Below are 20,002 nucleotides of genomic sequence, written 5' to 3'. Positions count from 1 at the left end.
GTTGACTTCCCCTTTAACAGTGTGGTTTAAGAATAAATAAGGGTTCCAATATTTTGAAAGATTAAAGTGGACATATTGGCAGCTTGCTTTTTAAGGTTTGTACACAACGTAGGGTCTTTTGGAGTGCCTAACCACCCAAGCAGAACTGCATTGATTATGGTCTTCTCGTGCCTTTTGGAGTTTGTATGTTGGCATGGAGACTCTAAATTTAAGATCTGTAAATTATAAGAAATCTGTTGAGGGGTTCAACCAAATCACCCCGTCAGCTAGGATACACTTCAACCTGCACTGAATTAGCAGTTAAGCAAATGGATGGATGGATGACTATTACAATAATGTGTGAGTTGACGGCCCCTTTAGCTGCCCCCTGGTCAATGAGGGTTAGCAATTTTCCTGTGGAAGTTGGGTTTTATTGACAGCGATGACAACAAGAGGTTGTGTCAAAGCACACATATACATATATAAATGACATATACCGTAGCCAGTGAGTAGAGGTTGGGGAAGGTTTTGGAAGGGTACATAGGTCGCATAAATGGTGCATGGGTTCCACATGTTCCTGGGAAAGGAAGCGAGAAGGGGAAAAAAAGAGATTATATTCAAGATATCGATCATGACTTACAGAAAAATATGAAAAACATATTTTTGGGTTCTTTCCTGGACCAATGTGATCCTAAATATGAAAAAAAAAACAAAATCCAATAAACCCCATCCATGTCTTACTCAGCTTCTCAATGTTAGGTATGACAGCATTCCCTCTCTTCATGTAAGAAGCTCGGAAACCATCCACTGAAAGAATTATGAGTGGTGAGCGCACAAATCTATGAGCACAGTAAAAACATTCATTAGATGTCACACGGATAAAAAGTTAAAGCAAACCTATATGCTGTTCCTAATCCGTATGTATAGTATGTATAAATGATATACTGGATATACGGAATGGGACCTTTATAAAAGCATACCCTGCAGGGCATTCAGCAGTCTTTATATCTTCACAGTCATCCTGTAGCCATGAAGTGTCTCCTGAAAACAAAAAACAATCAAAGGACAGACAGAAAAGATTATATTTTATGTGTTCTCACACAGACTAACAGACTCCAATTCAGCACTAAGTGGCACTAAGATCAATTTTGATATACTGTATTTAGTAAATCAATTCTAAAAAAGCCATTGTTTCTATAGTTATTGAGTGTGCTGTTGACGTAAGAAAAATGATCTTAAAAGGTCTTAAATTACAACCGCAGGTAAAAATTAATACATGACAAAATGCAAACATGTAGAAGTATACAGATGTTTACAATACAATTATAAGGTTGAACTCCTTCACTGGGCAGGATCTGATCCCGACCTGGCGAGGGCACTCCACTTGACTCCTTGATGGAGTCCAACCCTCACTGGAAACGAATCTGACTTACCGCCAGCAATGAGGACCAAAGTCTGACACCTGTCGAAAAATTGACTAACCAGCCCATACTAGGGCGTTCGGTAACCAGTACTTCCAGAGCACCCCTCACAAGATCCCCGGAGAACAAGATCAAATGCCGCTTTTCCATTACAGGTTCCATAATGGCCCCACACTACACCGCCCCTGCCTTGCCTGGCCTGGCCCAGCCTGGCTTCCATTACAAACAGGCACCGATCAAATGGAACGGGATCAATTAAATTGTGCAAGCCTCTACTGCACAGTGCACACTCTCAGCGTGTGGGGTTCTGCCGTAAAATTTCACGAGTGGCGAATCTGGTTTTGCAGCAATTCAAAATATGAATTGCCATTTCATGATGTGGTGACATCACAAATTACAGCCCGACAAATGCACAGAAATTAATTAACACGGATGAAAAATCCATTTCTGAGTTTAAGTGAGCAGACACAGCTTCTCGCCAACCGACTGGCAGCCGTCAAGAAAATAAAGACATATACTGTACACACAATTGTGTTTTACATAATGCTTGACCATATTTACAATTTCATATGTACTAACGGAGGAAATACTGTTTCTTGGGGTAAAAATGTTCGTGAGCGCACGCTCCACTCGCCGGACCTATTCAACAACTGAATTAGAGGTTTCCAGCCGCAGTCCAAAAGCCTCAGCGATTCCGTAGCCCGACAGTCGTGGCAACCGCCTTGGGGATGCTGGCCTGCGGTGGCCACTGGAGAGTGAGGACAACGTGCCGGTAACTCGGAGAGGCAGCCAAATGAGTAAGGCCTTGCTGTCTATTCAATATGAAAGGGACATTGCGACAGAAGGCAGATGAAATATTGAAGCTGAAAGCGGAAGTCAACACAAACATATTTTTTTACATGAATATGTTCTATGCAGGCCCACTAGTTGAAACAGGACATTCTGATTAATATTGCGTTTGTGGAATAACACTTAATCCACCCATTTTTAGCCATCTCTGGGGGCGACCATTTTGTCACTTCTGTCGACTGAAAATGACATCACTGTTGCTCAGGGCTCAGGTAACAACCAATCACAGCTCACCTGCTTTGCGAAGCTGAGTCATGATTGGTCGTTATCTGAGCCCTAAGCATCTGTGAGGTCATTTTCAGTCGACAGAAGTGACAAAATGGTTTCCCCCGAGATGGCTAAAAATGGGTGGATTTTGCTGCTTAACTCATATTCCACTTTAAGGTATTTTATGGGCAGCATGCAAAGCTTGCCGGGAGTTGAATCTCCTTCTGACAGGGAACTCTTCCAGATGTTTGCATCAGACCCTCACAATACGTTCAGGTCTGCCAAGATGGACTGGCACCATTGGAGCCAACATATCACCTGGTGGTGTTCATTTGACAGATCCTCCCCTCTCTTCACATGCGGCCACAAGTCTGATGAAATGAGTAACTGCGGCCAAGGGTGCCTTGGTGCCAACTGCACATGGTCACTCTTATGTCTGAACATGGTCTTCAGTGGGACATTTCTCTCAATCACGCCCTTCAAGGTCTCACTGTCATTTCACGCGTGTCCACTTAAATCCCCCGGAGAACAAAGCAGTCCCTAGTGGAAGCAATCTCCATTACCCCCTCCAAGGACTCAAAGTAGGCTGGGTACTCTAAAGTGCTGTTTTGTGCATAGGCACAAACAACAGTTAGCACCTGTCAACCCTCCAAAAGGCAGAGGGAGGCTACCCTGACATCCACCAGGGTGAACCCCAATGTACAGCAGTATGTATTTCCACACCTGCTTGTCTCCTCACGGTGGGCAATTCCATAACGGAAGAGAGTCCAACCCCCCTCTCACGAGGACTGGTACCAGAGCCCAGGCTTTGAGTGGTGGCAAGCCTGACTTTGTCTAGTCTGAGATTTTCAAACTCGCACACCAGTTCGGGCTCCTTCTCTGCCAAATAGGTGACATTCCGTGTCCCTAGAGCCAGCTTTTGTAGCCGGGGATCGGACCGCCACAGCCCTTGCCTCCTGCCTCAACCTGGGTCACTTTGCACCCTTGGTCCATCACACAGGTGGTGAGCCCATGGGAATGGATACCCATGTTGTGTCTTTGTGCTGTGCCTGGCCACCAGTCGCTTGCCAACAAGTACCACCTCCAAGCCTGAATCCAGATGGGTGCCACAGTAACCCGCGTCCTAGCAAGGGAAACTAAGATCCATATTTATTGTTCATGATAGGAGGTATGAAATGTGCTTTATCTGGTTTCTCATCAAGGACCTGTTTGCCTTGTGTGACCATACCAGGGGCATAAAGCCCCAGACAACTTAGTTCCTAGGATCATTGGGAGACACAAATCCCTCCACCATGATAAGTTGACAGTTCAGGGAGGGGGCTCTATTTATGGCTCATTAGCTTTGTCAGAATAAAAAAACAAATCATAAAACTTAAACGGTGTGATTCCTTCCTATCACCACACGCAGGCAGCAACATTCTAATGTTATTTGTCTCTTCATCATTGCTGCAAACCCTTCAACTTATTTCTGCCATGGCGACTGCAAATATAAAGTGAAAAGTTGACAGTGTGGGCCGCCGCTTTCAGGAGCAGTGGGAATTACAATGCCTCTTCATTGAAAATTGAGGCAATTTTTAGTCTAATTTGTAAAGAAACGGTTGCCGTGTTTAAGGATTTCAACCTAAAGACACACAACAAAACAGAACATGCTACTGATTGCAATTAAAAAGTTAAGCAACTCCAAGTTGCTCTGGCATTGCAAGAGAATTGTTCATGCAGGCCTTTCAGTCAGATGATTATTTGTGTATTTGTTTTATTCAGTCTATATTTATCCAGGTAAGGTAATTTACTAATCATTTAAAAAAAAAAAAAGAACAGATTCTCCTTTGCGATGCTGACCTGGCTGTACACTCCAGAGTTAAAAAAATAAAATAAAATTTTTTTAAAAAAAATTGATAATACGTAATTATACAACAAACTGTCAAATGTGATATAGTTACATATTTACATGGTAGATTCATGGTAGATTCTATTACAACATAGCAAATGATAAATAAAAGTTTCACAACTGGCTCAAAACAGATGTAGCACTCAAGTTCAGTATCCCCGACTAACATTTCAAAAGTTGATATTGGAATAAATGAGGTTATCGTTTCAATAGTGCGATCGAGGGTGCAAACTCAATTGTTCTACAATAGCTGGAAGCATACATTGACGCATATACACTCACCACTGACGAGAGACGCTGCAGGGCGCAGGCGACGCGCCGACCGCTCCATTCAGGAAGTCCAAATATGGGCGTAGTTTACGCCTTAAATAAGTTTCTTTCACACGTTTCAGAGGTCAGGTGGCTAGAATTTTTTTCTGTTTTATTTAGAGATGTCAGTTTATTCTCAGCGTTAATCCAACCCCCTTTTGACGCCGTCAATTTTTTTTATCGTGATTAAGGTTTTCATAGCAACCAGCGGCTGCATTGATCAAGGCTGTTGGTCACTACGATCTATACATGTATATTTAAAAAATAATAATTATTGTAAAGGAGGCATTACATCTGCTTCAAAAGATTGACGATGAGGATGAATTGCTCGGCTGACACATGCCCGTATAGTATATACATATATATATATATATATATATACATACATAGTACGTTGCTGGAAGTGTAACGCTCAAAAGTTGATCTTCCTTATCGTCGGAGGCCATGGTATGGCGGGTTACAATATAGGTTTGACTTTATGTATTTCTGCTGGCGTCTTCCTTGCTAAAGAGAACCAACACGGCAGGACAGTTGTTTTGTTGCGTCTCAGACGTGAACAGCAGCGCTCCAATTCACCTCTCTCTCTCTCTCTCTCTCTCTCTCTCTCTCTCTCGTATTTCCTTCGCACAGGAAATGCGCCGTTCCAAACCAAATAAAAAATGAATAAATACTTAAGCACAATATACGTAAATAAATATATATTCACAAAACAATATTGCAGAATTTTGGAAAAATAATAAATATAAAATGATATGTATTTTCATAACACCACGACACACACGCAGCGCGAGAGCCGCATGCAATCTCACCAACTGTTTGTCATTCATTTATCTGACACAATTTAAAATATACCCACAACAGGCTCTTAATAAACAAAATATGTTTATTAGACACTCGAGCAGCGAGTAATAATCTTTTTAGTCGTTCTAAAACCAAACGGAGCTTGAGCAACAAATCGCCCGATTGTGTGCGCGCGCGTGCGTGTGTGTGTGAATGTGTGTGTGTGTGTGTGTTTGAAAGGGCTGGGGGGCTGTTTGCATGAGTTGAATCCAATGCTTGTTTTTTCAATTGAAAGGGAAGTCAAACCAAACATATTTTTTTCAGAATATGTTCTATGCAGGCCCCCCAGTTAAAAAGGCATTCTGATTAATATTTTGTTTGTGGAATATGAGTTAAATTGTAAAATCCATCCATTTTTGACCATCTGAGGTTCGGCCATTTTATCACTTTTGTCGACTGAAAATTACATCACAGATGCCCTGAGGGCTCAAATAACGACCAATCATTCAGAAAACAGGTGAGCTGTGATCGTTACCTGAGCCCTGAGCAACTGTGATATCATTTTCAGTCAAAAGACGTGACAAAATGGCCGCCCTCAGTGATGACTAAAAACAGGTCGATTAACTCTTATTCCACAAACGCAATATTTATGAGAATGCAGTGTTTCAACTAGTGGGCTTGCATGGAGCATATTCTTAAAAAATAATGTTTGGGTTGACTTCGCTTTAATTAAGTATTTGCATCAGAAAATAAATTCTCTTATTCGTGTTAAGGGTATTAAAATTCAAGGAAATAATGTCACAGAAAAACCAAGGGATTTTTTTTACAATAAATAAAATATGCGATTACGATCACTATAATTAAATACTTTAATCACTTGACAGCACTAGTTTTATTAAACGACATGCTTTCCATTATTTATGAGTGGACGATGTTTTTATACAGATTCTATTGAGACTTAATTATTCTTAAAATGACCTGTGTGCTAAAATGAAAGTAAACTAGGGTGGATTTTGTCTGTGTCGCAAATCTCTCTTCAATGATATATTCCATTTGAATAGAAAGGGGGTTTTCATTTTTCTGTAACATATCTACATCATGTACTATAACATGATCTGATCTCAGGTTTTGGACAGATGTGATGCTGGTTTGGCCGGCATGCTTGTCTGATGTTGCTCATAACGGTCCAAAGAATGCTAATGGATTTTGTGTGAATGCTCGGACGCATGGAAAATTACCGGGAACATTGGTGGGTGGTGGTATGGTTAAATAAGTGTTATATCAGCGTTAGCTTCTAGTAAACAACACTTACTTGATTGCTCTGTGACGTTGCGGTGGTCACTCGCGCGTTCCAGCCCACTGGTTGTCATTTTAACGAAAGCCGGGCTCGCCATTGGCCCAGCAGTATGTGGGGCTAAAGGGCTGGGGCGCCGCATGAGACAGATCCGCCCCTAAAACAAGTTGGTTTCACCATGGCAAGAAATATGCTGAAAAAAATCTGTTTATAATTCTGACACCTGGTAATTGTTTTAAATTGTGAAAAAAAGTATGTCTCTCCTTTAAGGTGAGACATGGTGATTGGTGCATGATGTTTTGGGGCTGTTTGCCTTCAGCTGCAATTGATAAACGACAGGGATTTCTGAACATTTTTAAACACCAGTTAATCCTGGCGCAAACATGCAACAACGTTGAAAAGAAATTCGCCCCTCCAGCAGAACAACAATGTGCCTCGACATCAAAACAGGAATAGCTTAAAAATGTGTTAGACTTTGGAAAAGCCCTACCACAGACATAGACATGCTGGGGGATGACCTGAAAAAGGCAATACACAGGAGATATTCTGACAGTCACATTTGGAAAGCTTTTCCAAAGGATTGAAAAATGTCATGATAATTAAGCTCTACAAGAATAATTAAATCCTGGAATAAAATTAATATATGCCTCAACAATGTTTTTTATGTTTGGTGGTATGCTTTTACAGTGTGTGTGCAGTTGTGCAACCACAATATTTATTCATTTTTGAAATCTTTAACTCAGTGCAATAAGTTAGTACTGTGTGATGAATTAGTTTGGCCTAAAAAGGAACTGTATAATTCTTCTCTTACTTTTTAAGTCCATATACACAACTGCTCGCATTCTTTACCTTTGCAACGTGTCCTGTAGTTGGTGCAGCAGTCTCCCCGGGCTAGACAGTCATTTGAGCAGTGGCAGGAATGGTTTTCATTCCGGATCTCCCCACAACGATCTTTACTGCACTCATAGCCACCATCTGTTTGTGGTAAAAAGAAATTACTCACCAAAAAACCAATACCCATGTGCTGCCTGGACTCTAGTGCAAAATAGGAGACGGGACTATGCTTTACACAATCAGGATTTTTAGGGCTGATCACCGATCAGCGAATTTAAAAAAAGAAAGAAAAAAAACAATTATCCATCACTAATCCAATCACAAAATGGAGCAATATGTCTATTTAAATAACTTGTTTATTAACTGTACTTGCCAATTGTTAACTTTGTTTACAAATCTTTGCAATGTCCCAGGGAAGGAAAGGAGATGGGGGAAAAAAGGGGTGTGATTTGAATACATAACATTTATTCATTAGCAAAGGAGCAGAACTTGATTTTTAGTAACAATGTAGCTGCTTTCAAAACATACAATAGAAAAAAAAATGCTAAATACGTAAGTTGGAACGTTTTCAAAAATATTTTCATGAACAATTTAGCTTGTTGATTTATTTGTTGATTTTTGTGGAGTCTGAAGTCCTGCACAACAGAATGACCTGAAGACATATCCCATGGCAAGGTTGTCACATTAGGTGACAGTTTGCATATATTTGTATCTTCATTTGTTTCACAAAGACAATTTACACAACTTTAAAACTGCGGACAATTGAGTTAACGGAGTTACGCTTTCTGAAATACGCTTGGGGGGGGCTAATCTATCGTCTTGCTCGCGGCAGGTTCACTTCCTGTAATAGTCTTTTCGTAGCGTAATTCAAAACTCAGAAGATCCTGACAACTACGTGTGGTGTTTCCAAGTGAAAATAAACACCAAGGCAAAAACAGCTACTGTGGCAGTGACTAGACAGCCACTGAGCCTGCTGAAGTGGCGTGGGGATCGACACTGTTTGAGCTGTTGATGCCTCTCTACCACTAAGATTGATTCCCAAACGTATATAATGATACGATGATGCTTCAGTCATTTGAGGCACTGTATTCGCAGTCTCGTAACAGAAGAAAAGCAGTATGGGTATCACTGAGCAGGCACACACAAGTATCAGAGCGACTTCTCTGTGCAGCGTGTCCTCTCCGGGTCGGGGATGACATCCTGCCCCAAGTGGAGGAGTTCAAGTATCTTGGGCGTTAACTGAACACTCTATATTGTCCCTGGTGTGATTGTGAGTGTGAATGGTTATTGTTTGTCAATGTGTGCCCTGCGATTGGCAGGCGACCAGTTCAGGGTGTACCCCGCCTTCTGCCTGAAGACGACAGCTGGGACAGACTCCAGCACACCTGCGACCCTCGCCCTGGATAAGCGGTTTGGATAATGGATGGATGGATAGTGTTATCTTCGTTCATTGTGCAGTTGTTTTTCAAGAACGCAAGGCCTGCCACATGACGCGCGAGGAGTACGAACCCATCTTGGAATGAAATATAGCCCAAAAAAATAACAACAACAACAAAAACAACAACAAAAACCAGACAGTTGGAAGAGGACACCAACGATTCATCACTTGAATGTACCCGACACGGGATGTAATGCTCACTATATTTTGGCTACAAGCTTTGGCTATATCAAGTTGCAGACACTGTGCTAATGCAAACAGTATTGCTGTCTTAGTCTTAGTAAAGTTCAACAGCTGTTAAAAAAAAAAAAAAAAAAAAAGTAAGAACTCCAAGCTCCTTGCTCACAGTTCTCCAAGACTGGTCTCTTTTTTTTTCTTGTCCCTTTAGTGGTAGCTGGCCGTGTTACATACCTTGGGACGTCAACAAACTGCAACATTTTGCGTTCTTCACACAAAACCCGCCGGATGTACAGGACGCTGTGTGGCTGTATGTGATGTAATACGCCTGATGCTGATTAGCTGTTATGAGGCAAAGCGGGGTAAAAAGTTCATTTGTTTTATACGCGGCAAATGGACGAATGGAAGGATTTTTGGTGCTTCGCTCCGCATCCCACCACTCCAAACGCATTATCCGCCCAGCACGCAACCGCCCGCACGAACTACATTGTCTTAAATTGAATCACACCGCCAGAAACGCCCTCAACGGATTTGGTGTGAATGCAGCATAACGCTAAAGCTAATGCTGCTGCACGCGCGACCCGACCCGGGATAAGCGATAGAAAATGGATAGATGGCTGGATGGATGATAGAAATCATTCCAATTAAAGATCTCTGGTCAAGGTCTCTGGTTTACTTATGACATGATCTATTCCGATCCGCCGGTTACATGTGTCACTAACATTAATCAGAACTGCTATTTTGCAGCCGTGCGACACAGTGATCAATGTAAACATCACAGGATTTATCAAGATGCAGTTAATTCGTCTATTTAGCACAGTAGTTGAGATTGCATTTACACTTTTATTAAAGCAACAGCTCGATTTAAACAAGTCAAAAGTAGTTTTAAAGGGGAAGTCAACCTAAACATGTTTTTTTTCCAGAATATGTTCTGTGCAGGCCCACGAGTCTATACACTTCTAACATTCTGATAAATATTACCTTTGTGGAATATGAGAAATCCACCCATTTTTAGCTAGCTCAGAGGGCGGCCATTCTATCTCTTCTGCTCACCTGTTTTCTAAAACTGAGCCATGATTGGTCGTTATCTGAGCCCTGAGCAACTTCGATGTTGTCTTCAGTTGACAGAAATGACAAAATGGCCAACCCCTGAGATGGCTAAAAGTGGGTGCATGTTGTCGCTTAACTTATATTCCACAAAGGTAAGATTAATCATATTGCCTTGTTTCAACTAGTGCGCCTGCGTAGAACATATTCTGGAAAAAAAATATGTTTGGGTTGACTCCTACTTTAAAACAAGCTCTTCCATCCTAAACAAGCATTGGTCGGAAGTCGCCTTTTTCAAGTGCATAAACGACAATTCCACAATGCTTTTACGTCAAAACAGAGCAAGCGCAGATTAGACGCAGCCTGGCTATTCCGATTTACATGTTGTCTGTTTGGATTGCAAAAGGAATACAATATACCACTCCTGTGAATCCAAATTAAATTCCATTTAGATTCGACCTGTTTATTCCAATTGAGGTGTTTTTATGGAGCACGTTCATTTCGTTTGGTCATTTACTTCCATTTTATTCAAAATACAGGGTTCCATTTGAGCCCAGTTTTGAAGTGGGAAACACTGCAGTTATAATATCTAAATTCACAGAGATCAATTACAGCCAATCAAAAAATGTGCACAAAATGCAAAATTTTAGTGGCAAGACTAGATGAGACACCGCACCTCTGCCCAAAACACACACACACACACACACACACACTCACATCCATTGTAAAGAATAAAGAGTTCAAACAGTCTAAATAATCTCTCTGAGATACAGTGAGACTGTAACAGAAAAGCACTGAAGCAAGTGTCAGTGGAAATGTGGTTGATTTATGCGTCACATCAACAACATCTGACATGAATTTTGATGTTTGGATTGTTAGACATCAAGATGTGTGCCAAGGATGAGTGTGGCATCGACTCCCTGACTCACCTCCACAAGGAGGGACAGCAATGACATCGGAATGTTATTTGGGCATGATAAGTGTGTGCGAATGATATCTAGAAAGGGAAAGATGATCACAACTGAATGAATTTAAATACCAGAGGGCATCACAACAAATGTGCACGACAGCTACAACTACCTTGGAATTCCACAGTCAAATGGCAACCGAGAGTAGGCAGCTCGGAGGGCAGCCGCAGTCAAATATATAAAGAGGGTGAGCAACATCTTGAAAAGTCAGCTGAATGGCAAGAATAAGATGAAGGCCATTAATAAGAGGCTACTGTTAAGGTCAATCTTGGTTTTGTGTTGCGGTAAGGTTGACTACCATGAGGTAGAAGCAGGATGAATTGCCTCAATTGATTTGAATTTTTTAAAAAATGGCCTTGCTTTGGTTCTCTTAGTAAAACTGGTCAAGAATCGCCACTGATGGTGATGCCGAGGAGATTCTGGAAATACGAGAAGGAATTTCAGGATCAAAATCCTCACAAGTTTTACTCAACAAATAAGATGAACAATTTGGCGGAGAGTGGACGATATTACCGGCTTTTCTCCTGCTGCAGAGTTTTAGCAGAGAGGAAGGCAGCCCAGCCAACGGGTTGACTGACAGGACAAAGTCAGAACTAATAAAGCGGAGGAGAAGGCAAAAGATGACACTGCAATAGGAAATGATGTCCATGTGCGTACTAGTTACCCCTCTTACTGCCATGTGCACTAGTTGCTCAACCTTTTCCCAGCCAATAGTGATTTATATCCTTGTCATGGGAATAAGTGTTTGGGTTCTGTTAAAAATCACCATAGGACTGACATAGCTAGAAAGCATGTTGGCGCTCCCATGTCCCGATAACTTTACAGTGATGCAACAATCAAGTTCTATTGTTTCTTGTTCCCTGTTTGGACATGGATTACTCCAATCAGGTCATATTGCTGTCAGACCATTCAATAATGCTGAATCAGGGAGAGCAATACAGCAAAGATGTCAAGGATTTGAGTCTTGAAGCAATGATTGAAGTCATGAAAACTCACAAGTAATGAGCATGAGCAATGACAATGTGTCAGATTCTGGAGCTCTCATCTTAGTCTAGCACCGATGCCATGTCAGCAAGCGTCAATGTGGAAGGCTCGTTTGGGAGCTTCCACAGGTGCAAGTGTCATTCCGACATAGCCAGATTGCGAGACTGCATTTGGGTGCTTAACGTGAAGTTTTCCTGCTTCGTCCACCCCCACACCCCCATTTTAGCTGTTTAAAATGTCACATACAATCTTTGCCGCCAGAGAAAAGAACTGTAAAGGCAAAAATCCAGTCACCTGGCAACACAGGCTGCGCTTTTAGAACAATGATTACAGACACCATTCTCCTACTGTGTAAAAATAACTGTGTTAAAGTACATTTGAAATGTTCCATTATTCACAAATAAGTGTTGTTTTGAAGATACAGGAATTAAAAACAACTGATGAGGATGAGATTACAGGTATGTACTGTATATAATGCACAGTGTTAGATTTAGTGTCTAAATTAGCTACCAATTTACAATTGTGATTACTCACACGCTCATGCAAAGGGTCAAATGCCATGTCAAAATTCAAAATTCAGTCTACTACTTATGCATTTGGGTAGGAAATGATAAGAATCATTCATTACCTGTCCTGAGGCAGAGACGGTCAAAGTCAGAGCAACAGCTATTGTAGGTCTTACATAGATTGTCACAACGACAGTTTGGTGGTTCCATCTCAACCAGCTCAAAACACCTGTTTCTGCAGGAACTAGATGGTGGCACATATTGAGATGTAGAATGCGCTGTAAAAACAACAACAAAACAAAAAAGGTAAAGGTTTAGAAAAGTGTCTGTCTGGAAAATAACTTTTGTCTGCTTTTATTGCTGCATCATTTGAATTGTTGGTGCTGTGATGCAACACTGAGTGAGGGTCAGAGAGTGACATACAGTACGTATATGTACCGTATTTCCCATGGTCTTAGAGCAAAGATATGCTTGGGCCAAGCAATGTGTCAAACTCAACAATGAATACCTGATTTCATTTAAATACAACAGTTCTAACATCGTGGTGTTGTTAACAGGGAAAGAGATTTTAAACCAGTTAATAAGTGATATGGGACTGGCTGATAGAGAAAGGTTTCTGGAGTGTATACACAAACCGGTAAACATACTGTATATTAGTACAATCACTCTGAAGTACATTCGCCACCTGTTGCTGTCATATGGTATCAACCTGGGGCCTGCATTTGATCATTTCCATTAAGAGCACATTAACGAATTGAGGAGTGAAGATACAAATCAAAATTGTTGTTAAAAACAAAAACAGCAAAAACACTTAGCCTGTCCAACTGCATTATCATGTCATGTCATGTCATCTTCCAAGCCGCTTATCCTATATAGGGTCGCGGGGAGTTGCTGGAGCCTATCCCAGCCGTCAATGGGCGAAGGCAGACTACACCCCGAACTGGTCGCCAGCCAGTCACAGGGCACACCTAGACACTGTCACTGAGCGGGAATCGATCCCACGCTGCCCGCACACAACTCGGGCGTGTGTACCACTACACTATCAGCGGACGCATTATCAACAAATATTAATCAAAATATAAATAACCACTGAGGGAGTATATCAAACTGGTCTGTTGCACAGAAATACTGTTCTGGTATAAAAGGTCATACAGATCCTTCATTCTATACAGCCAAACAGCCCCACATTTGATCTTTGCGATAAAAAGCTCATCATGAAGAATTTGAGAACGTAAATGGTACCTTCGACAGCCCATTTTGAGGTAATGATAAGAAGGCTTTTATTGATCCCACAGTGTAGCCATTTTCAGCGTTAGAGCAGCAAAGATATAGGTCACACGTGGGGAAAGGGAGCAAATTGTAAAGTATAAATATCTGGTTTTCCTATTTTGGTGTCTAGCCTTGTATTCGCCAAAACAGCACAGGGTGTTGTCCCAAACATCCATCCATCCATTTCCTGAAGCACTTATCTCTCTGGACTAATTTTACATCCATCCGCTTGTCGTACAAGCTGCTAGCTAGCACTAAACTAACTAGTGTATTTTTGTGTCCTCGCCGGCATGCAAGAGAGGCCTTTGTCTGCCTCTGTGACGGTGTGAGGCAAGCAATGAAGTAAAAAAGACGAAGGCATCGATAAACTGTCACCAGAGCTGGGCATTTTACAAAAAATGGAGCGTCGGTTATTCGCCATCCGTCTGCAGCGTGGGTACCCTTCTGTCGTCCGTCATTGTGAATGTTGAGCACATTAACCAATTGCCAACGTTAGGCAGTAGTGACGCTGATTTCAACATCAAATAGTTTTTCAGTCATGAAGCTACTTTCAAGATCACAAGGCGCTAGCGTCCAAAGAAGCTACATTTCCCCAGGCGGTTCTAAACCTTAAATACATATCTTCCATTTGACAACACGATACATACCTATCCTCCTGTGTGCAACTGAATACAATGGCAGAGGAGGGGGGACGGTTGTGTACATCTCATCAATCCCCATGGTCATACTTTCACAAATTCAAGCTACTTGTTAAGTCCTCACAGTGTCACATTGCTTATACTTTCGTGTTTACTATGGAACCCCAAGGCATCCCGCACATATTAAAGGACATAGTGGCTGGAAGCTAAAACAACAATCGCAAGCTAAGATAGTTAGAACAACTCAGTCAGCAAACATCAACAGCACTCATTTGTGGCAGCAACAGAACAAAACGATGTGCGCGTGTGAAGACAATTTCCACAGGAAAAATTAGACGGCAGATAAAGTTGAAAAGTATAACTTCTTACTTGAGGGTATTTTCTCAACAATATAGAGAATGTGAAAATCAAAATGTCAAAAACGATAACTATTCTCTGGAAAATCAAGGATGTTCTAAACAACAAATCATTCTAGTTATTGCTCACTGTTACTTCTAGTGGTGTGCATCTCTCAACAAAAGACGATTCAATGCGGATTTCGATACGTGGGATGTAAAACGATTTAAGGATGTTTCGATTTGAAAATGGAACGATTCGATTTGGTTTGACTTGTGGATGACAATTTGATTCAACATGATACGGCTGCGTTTGAGAGAGTAGGATGCAATGACTCTTTTGCTGTCATTTTACATACATTTCAATGAACTAGTCAGTACTGTAAATGTGGCATTTCATTCTAAGATTTATCTCTCCAATAAAAGACGATTGGATACGTATCTTGATATATTTCAAACGCCACGTGTCTCGTGCATGTTTGTTCGTATGGGTGAATTCAACGGATTTGGAGCAGGGCTCCTCGTCCTCTGACAGAAAAAAGAAAAAAATTGAACATCGCTCGGCATTCTGGGGTGCTTAATCTCGGTTCCCCTTCTCCAAGTCTGATCATCTTCAAGAAGATGATCTGACGGTCCCAAAATAGTGGTGGCAAACTGTAATTTCGAGATGACGGAAGCGTGGTTAAAATCACAGAGAGACGGACTGGCTGACGGTCCTAAAATCACGGTGATGAACTACAATTTTGCGATGATGGAAATGCGGTTAAAATAATGATGACAGAGTGAAATACTGACGATGACAGATTGGTTCTCCGTGAAATAATGATGAGCTAACGATGATGGACGAGTGGCCCGGCCACTGGTGAATGACGAACCAGTAAAATTTACTGACGCACTCACCCCTGGGAAACAGTATTCAAGCACTATCTGCTAACTGATTTAGAACATGGGCTGTATTTGAAAATTAATGGGAGGGGACCGGGCGTGCCTCTCCGAACACACACACACACATACACACACGCACAACCGCACGCACGCCCCACGCCCCACGTACGTAGTGCTGTTACACAGATAGACTAGCTGACATTTGTTACACACTCGCACACACACACACATTGTACATTTTAGAATAATGTATTTTTGTTAAGTCCGTCCAAAAACATTGAAAAGCTATTTCTTAGTTTTTGCTAACTGTTTGTGAGTTTTGTGCTCCTGTGCTATGTTCGCTCACATCCTGTGCTTCTCCTGGGGGCTCTGCCCCCTTGTCCATGAAACCTAGTGACACACCTGATAAGCACTATATACAAAATTGATGGATGGACATCAAGTGTATTTGCACAAAGTGTGGGTATTGCAGATTTCAATTTGAATTTGAGTCAATATCAAATCAGAAAGGATCGACATCAAGTGTATTTGCACAAAGTGTGGGTATTGCAGATTTCAACTTGAATTTGAGTCAATACCAAATCAGAAAGGAAATTGATTGTAGCTAGGCTATCAAACATAACTACTGTATTATGTTGTCATTCATGTTTAATTGACCATATTCACTGTGACAAAAAGCTATAAACTCGGTCTGCATTCTTCTGTAAATGGCGGTGTGGTGACAAGTTTATGTGCTACTCAATGTACTTCTATTCCTGAGGATCCAATTTGTACTATGCTGACTAGGATACAATGAAAGTGCTGTTCTAACAAGACATACTCACGGTCAGCTCCTCCCGTGGCCGTGGCGTCTGCCCCTGCGCGTTTAAGTCGGTCGTACACAAAACTCCAACATATTGTAATGCCCCTCGAAGTGGTCAAAGATGCACACAGTCGCGGATGCAGTCTGATCGTCGTTTTTAATCACAGATCGTAACGGAGAACAGTACACATTCACACAAGAGCTGCTGGTGGCCACAACTCACGCCCATGCGCTCAATCATCCACACGCTCTCTCCCTCAACTTCCCTCCTAAACTCCTTGTCCCCTCGCTATGACGTCACTCACTACCCATAGGCCCAGCCAGCACATGCACAAAACAAGGAACAGATATTACACTGCCCTCCCCTTTATGAAACCCTCGCCCCCGAGGGGGTCAACAACAAAAAATCCTCTAGGCGCTGCGGCCTACGCCTCTGTCTCTTGGGTCGGCCTGGACCCGTGCCATTTCTGTCTCCAACCGGAGGAACAGGGACAACATGAGTGGGATCTGGGGAACCTGAATCCACCACTCGTCCTGAAATGGCAGGTGAAACAGACCCGGCCTCAAATATCGGAACACCACTGCCCCGGTACGGAGCCAACCTGTCCCGATGTAGGGCAACCCTCCGGCCCCTGGGGGGAACTGCCACTCGATACACTACCTCCCCCACCCGCTCAAGGACCCTACACGGCCCGTCCCAATGACTGTCTAACTTAGGGCACCGTCCCTTCTTTCTTTTTGGTGTATACACCCAAACCAGCTCGTCGACCTGGAAGTTCCGCCCCTTGCTGCGTACGTCGTAGTTCCGCTTCTGCCGTGCACCAGCTTTCTCTAGCTGGTCCCGGGCGAAGACATGCGCTGCCTCCAAACGATCCTGCAGTCTCCGGGCATATTCCAACCCCGGCCGATCCTCGGGGCTACCTGGTGGTCTGCCAAACGCCATCTCCGCTGGTGTCCGGATCTCCCGGCCAAGCATCAGCAGAGCAGGAGTACAGCTTGTGGAACTTTGGACAGCCGAACGATACGCCATCAACACCATTGGAATATGCTGGTCCCAATCACGTTGGCGCTCGGAGGTGAGGATGGCAAGCTGCTGCTGCATGGTGCGGTTAAAACGTTCAACTAAACCATCACTCTGCGGATGCAAAGGGGTGGTTCGCGTCTTCTGCATGTTCAAGCGTTCACAAAGGGCAGCAAAAACCTTGGACTCAAAATTTCTTCCTTGATCACTGTGGAGTATATCTGCAGTCCCAAACCGGCAGAACATGCCCTCCAACAGTGCATCCGCCACCGTCTCTGCCTCCTGATCTGGCAGTGCGTATGCCTCGGGCCACTTTGTGAAATAGTCCATCGCACACAGCACGTAACGGTTCCCTCTGTCCGTCACGGGAAAAGGACCCATAATGTCCACAGCAACCCGCTCCATGGGCGCCCCAACTCTCTGTTGCTGAAGCGGTGCATGCGATTGGTCTTGAGGGCCCTTGTAGGCCGCGCACTCGTCACACCGCCGGCAAAAGTCCTCCACGTCCCGTCGATGCTGGCCCCAGTAAAACCCTTGTCGAAGCCGTCTGAGTGTCTTTGTGCTGCCAAAGTGTCCGGTACCCGTGCCCCCGTGGCATGCTCTCAGTACCGACTCTCTAAGAGCTCTGGGCACCACCACCTGCCAGCTCTCCTCTCCGGTCGCTGGGTCCTTCCACGCACGCTGCAGCACGCCATCCTTCATGCGTAAGAGAGCAAACTTGCTCCAAAGGCCCTTGGCGCCAACAGAGAGTCCCATCACTCCTTCCCAGGGTGGCCTCCTGCCACTCAGGACCCACTGTCGCACAGGGTTGAGATCACGATCCTCTTCCTGCTTGACAGCCCACTCTGCAATGTCCACAGCCTCCAGGATGCAGCACGATGGTCCAGCGGCAGTCGCCTCCCCACACAGCTCCAACTCCCTGGCATCCCGCCGGTCGCAGTAGCCGCAGCCGCCAACAGCACATGGACGCCGGGAAAGGGCATCAGCATTGACGTGCTGAGCTCCAGCCCGATGTACCACAGTAAAGTGGAACGCCTGCAGCTCCTCCAGCCACCGTGCCACTTGGCCTTCTGGTTCCCTGAACGACATCAACCACTGCAGCGCAGCATGATCCGTCCTGATGGTGAACGGAACGCCACATAGGTAGTACTTGAAATGACGCGCAGCCAAAACAACTGCCAGCAGTTCACGTCTGGTGACACAGTATCGTCGTTCACTCTTATTGAAGATGCGGCTGAAGTAGGCCACCACTCGTTCACCTTCCGGCCCCACCTGTGACAACACCGCCCCCATGCCGACATTGCTAGCGTCCGTATCCAGCACAAAAGACAAGGCTGGATCAGGTGGAGTGAGAACAGGAGCATTGATGAGGGCATTTTTCAGGCTGGAAAATGCCTCCTGACAGTCCTGCGTCCACAAAAAGGGTTGGTTGCCCTGAAGAAGCCGGAACAAGGGCGCCCCGATGCAAGAAAATCCTCTCACGAACCGTCTGTAATATGAGGAAAGCCCCAAAAAACTCTTAAGCTGCTTCTGATCTTTTGGGGCTGGCCAGTCTTTGATGGCGCTGACCTTCTCCTCCAGTGTGCTGATGCCGTCTCCATTCACTCGGTGACCCAGGAACTCCACCTCTCGCCGCATAAAGTGGCACTTTTCAGGGTGCAGTTTCAGTCCAGCCGCAGCAATTCTACCCAGCACCAGCCTTAGAGACTTCAACGCAGTCTGGAAGGACTCACCGTGGACGAGGACATCGTCCAAATACACCAAGCATTCTTGCCGCGGAATGTTCGAGAGCACTGTGTCCATCAAGCGCTCGAACGTTCCTGGTGCATTGCAGAGTCCAAAACTCATTACTTTAAACTGCCAGTGTCCTCTGGGGGTGCAGAACGCTGTCTTAGGTCTGGACTCGGCGGTGAGGGGGACCTGCCAGTAGCCACTGCGCAGGTCGAGCGATGAGAACCACGCAGACCCAGAGACCAGATCCAACGTCTCATCTATCCGCGGGAGCGGGTAGCAGTCCTTTCTTGTCACTTTATTGAGCGGCCTGTAGTCCACACAGAACCGCGGTCTGGTACTTTTCTTTCTGGGAACCATGACCACGCCAGACGCCCACGGGCTGTCGGAAGGCTCTATAATTCCCGCCTCGAGCATAGCACGGACCTCCTGATCCGCAGCCTCCTGCTGGGCCAAAGGCAGGCGTCGGGGCCGCACCTTAACTGGTCGCGCGTCCCCGGTGTCGATGTGGTGCTCAACCAAGTGAGTGAGGCCCACCTCATTCTCACTGAGGGCAAAAATGCTCTCAAAGTCCCACAGCACCTGCCACAGCTGCTCCCGCTGCTCGACATCCAAGCCATCACAGTTCTTTTCCCAGATG

At 44.0% G+C, this 20,002-nt stretch overlaps 1 protein-coding gene across 5 annotated transcripts in view; it reads right to left on the bottom strand.

Annotated features, from left to right (window-relative positions):
* enpp2 (ectonucleotide pyrophosphatase/phosphodiesterase 2) overlaps nucleotides 1-20,002 on the bottom strand; it is a 50,615-nt gene that overhangs the window by 25,993 nt on the left and 4,620 nt on the right. For 2 of the 5 annotated variants that reach the window (XM_086037226.1, XM_086037231.1), the window contains exons 3-8: nucleotides 16,633-16,705; nucleotides 12,804-12,959; nucleotides 7,577-7,702; nucleotides 960-1,020; nucleotides 721-818; nucleotides 477-556 (exon numbers count right to left, since the gene is read on the bottom strand). In XM_086037226.1, the coding sequence (XP_085893352.1) occupies nucleotides 477-556; nucleotides 721-818; nucleotides 960-1,020; nucleotides 7,577-7,702; nucleotides 12,804-12,959; nucleotides 16,633-16,705 (594 nt within the window). Of the gene's footprint in view, nucleotides 1-476; nucleotides 557-720; nucleotides 819-959; nucleotides 1,022-6,745; nucleotides 6,815-7,576; nucleotides 7,703-12,803; nucleotides 12,960-16,632; nucleotides 16,706-20,002 lie in introns of those variants that run through there. The other 3 variants (XM_086037227.1, XM_086037230.1, XM_086037229.1) reach the window with 3 other exon arrangements.

The sequence above is a fragment of the Filicampus tigris genome, chromosome 8 (genome assembly GCF_054856515.1).
Source record: "Filicampus tigris isolate MCC_2025a chromosome 8, RoL_Ftig_1.0, whole genome shotgun sequence".
Classification (NCBI taxonomy): Eukaryota; Metazoa; Chordata; class Actinopteri; order Syngnathiformes; family Syngnathidae; genus Filicampus; species Filicampus tigris.
The sequence above is the reverse complement of the archived record's forward strand: the minus strand, read 5'-3'. Positions and strand labels throughout refer to the sequence as shown.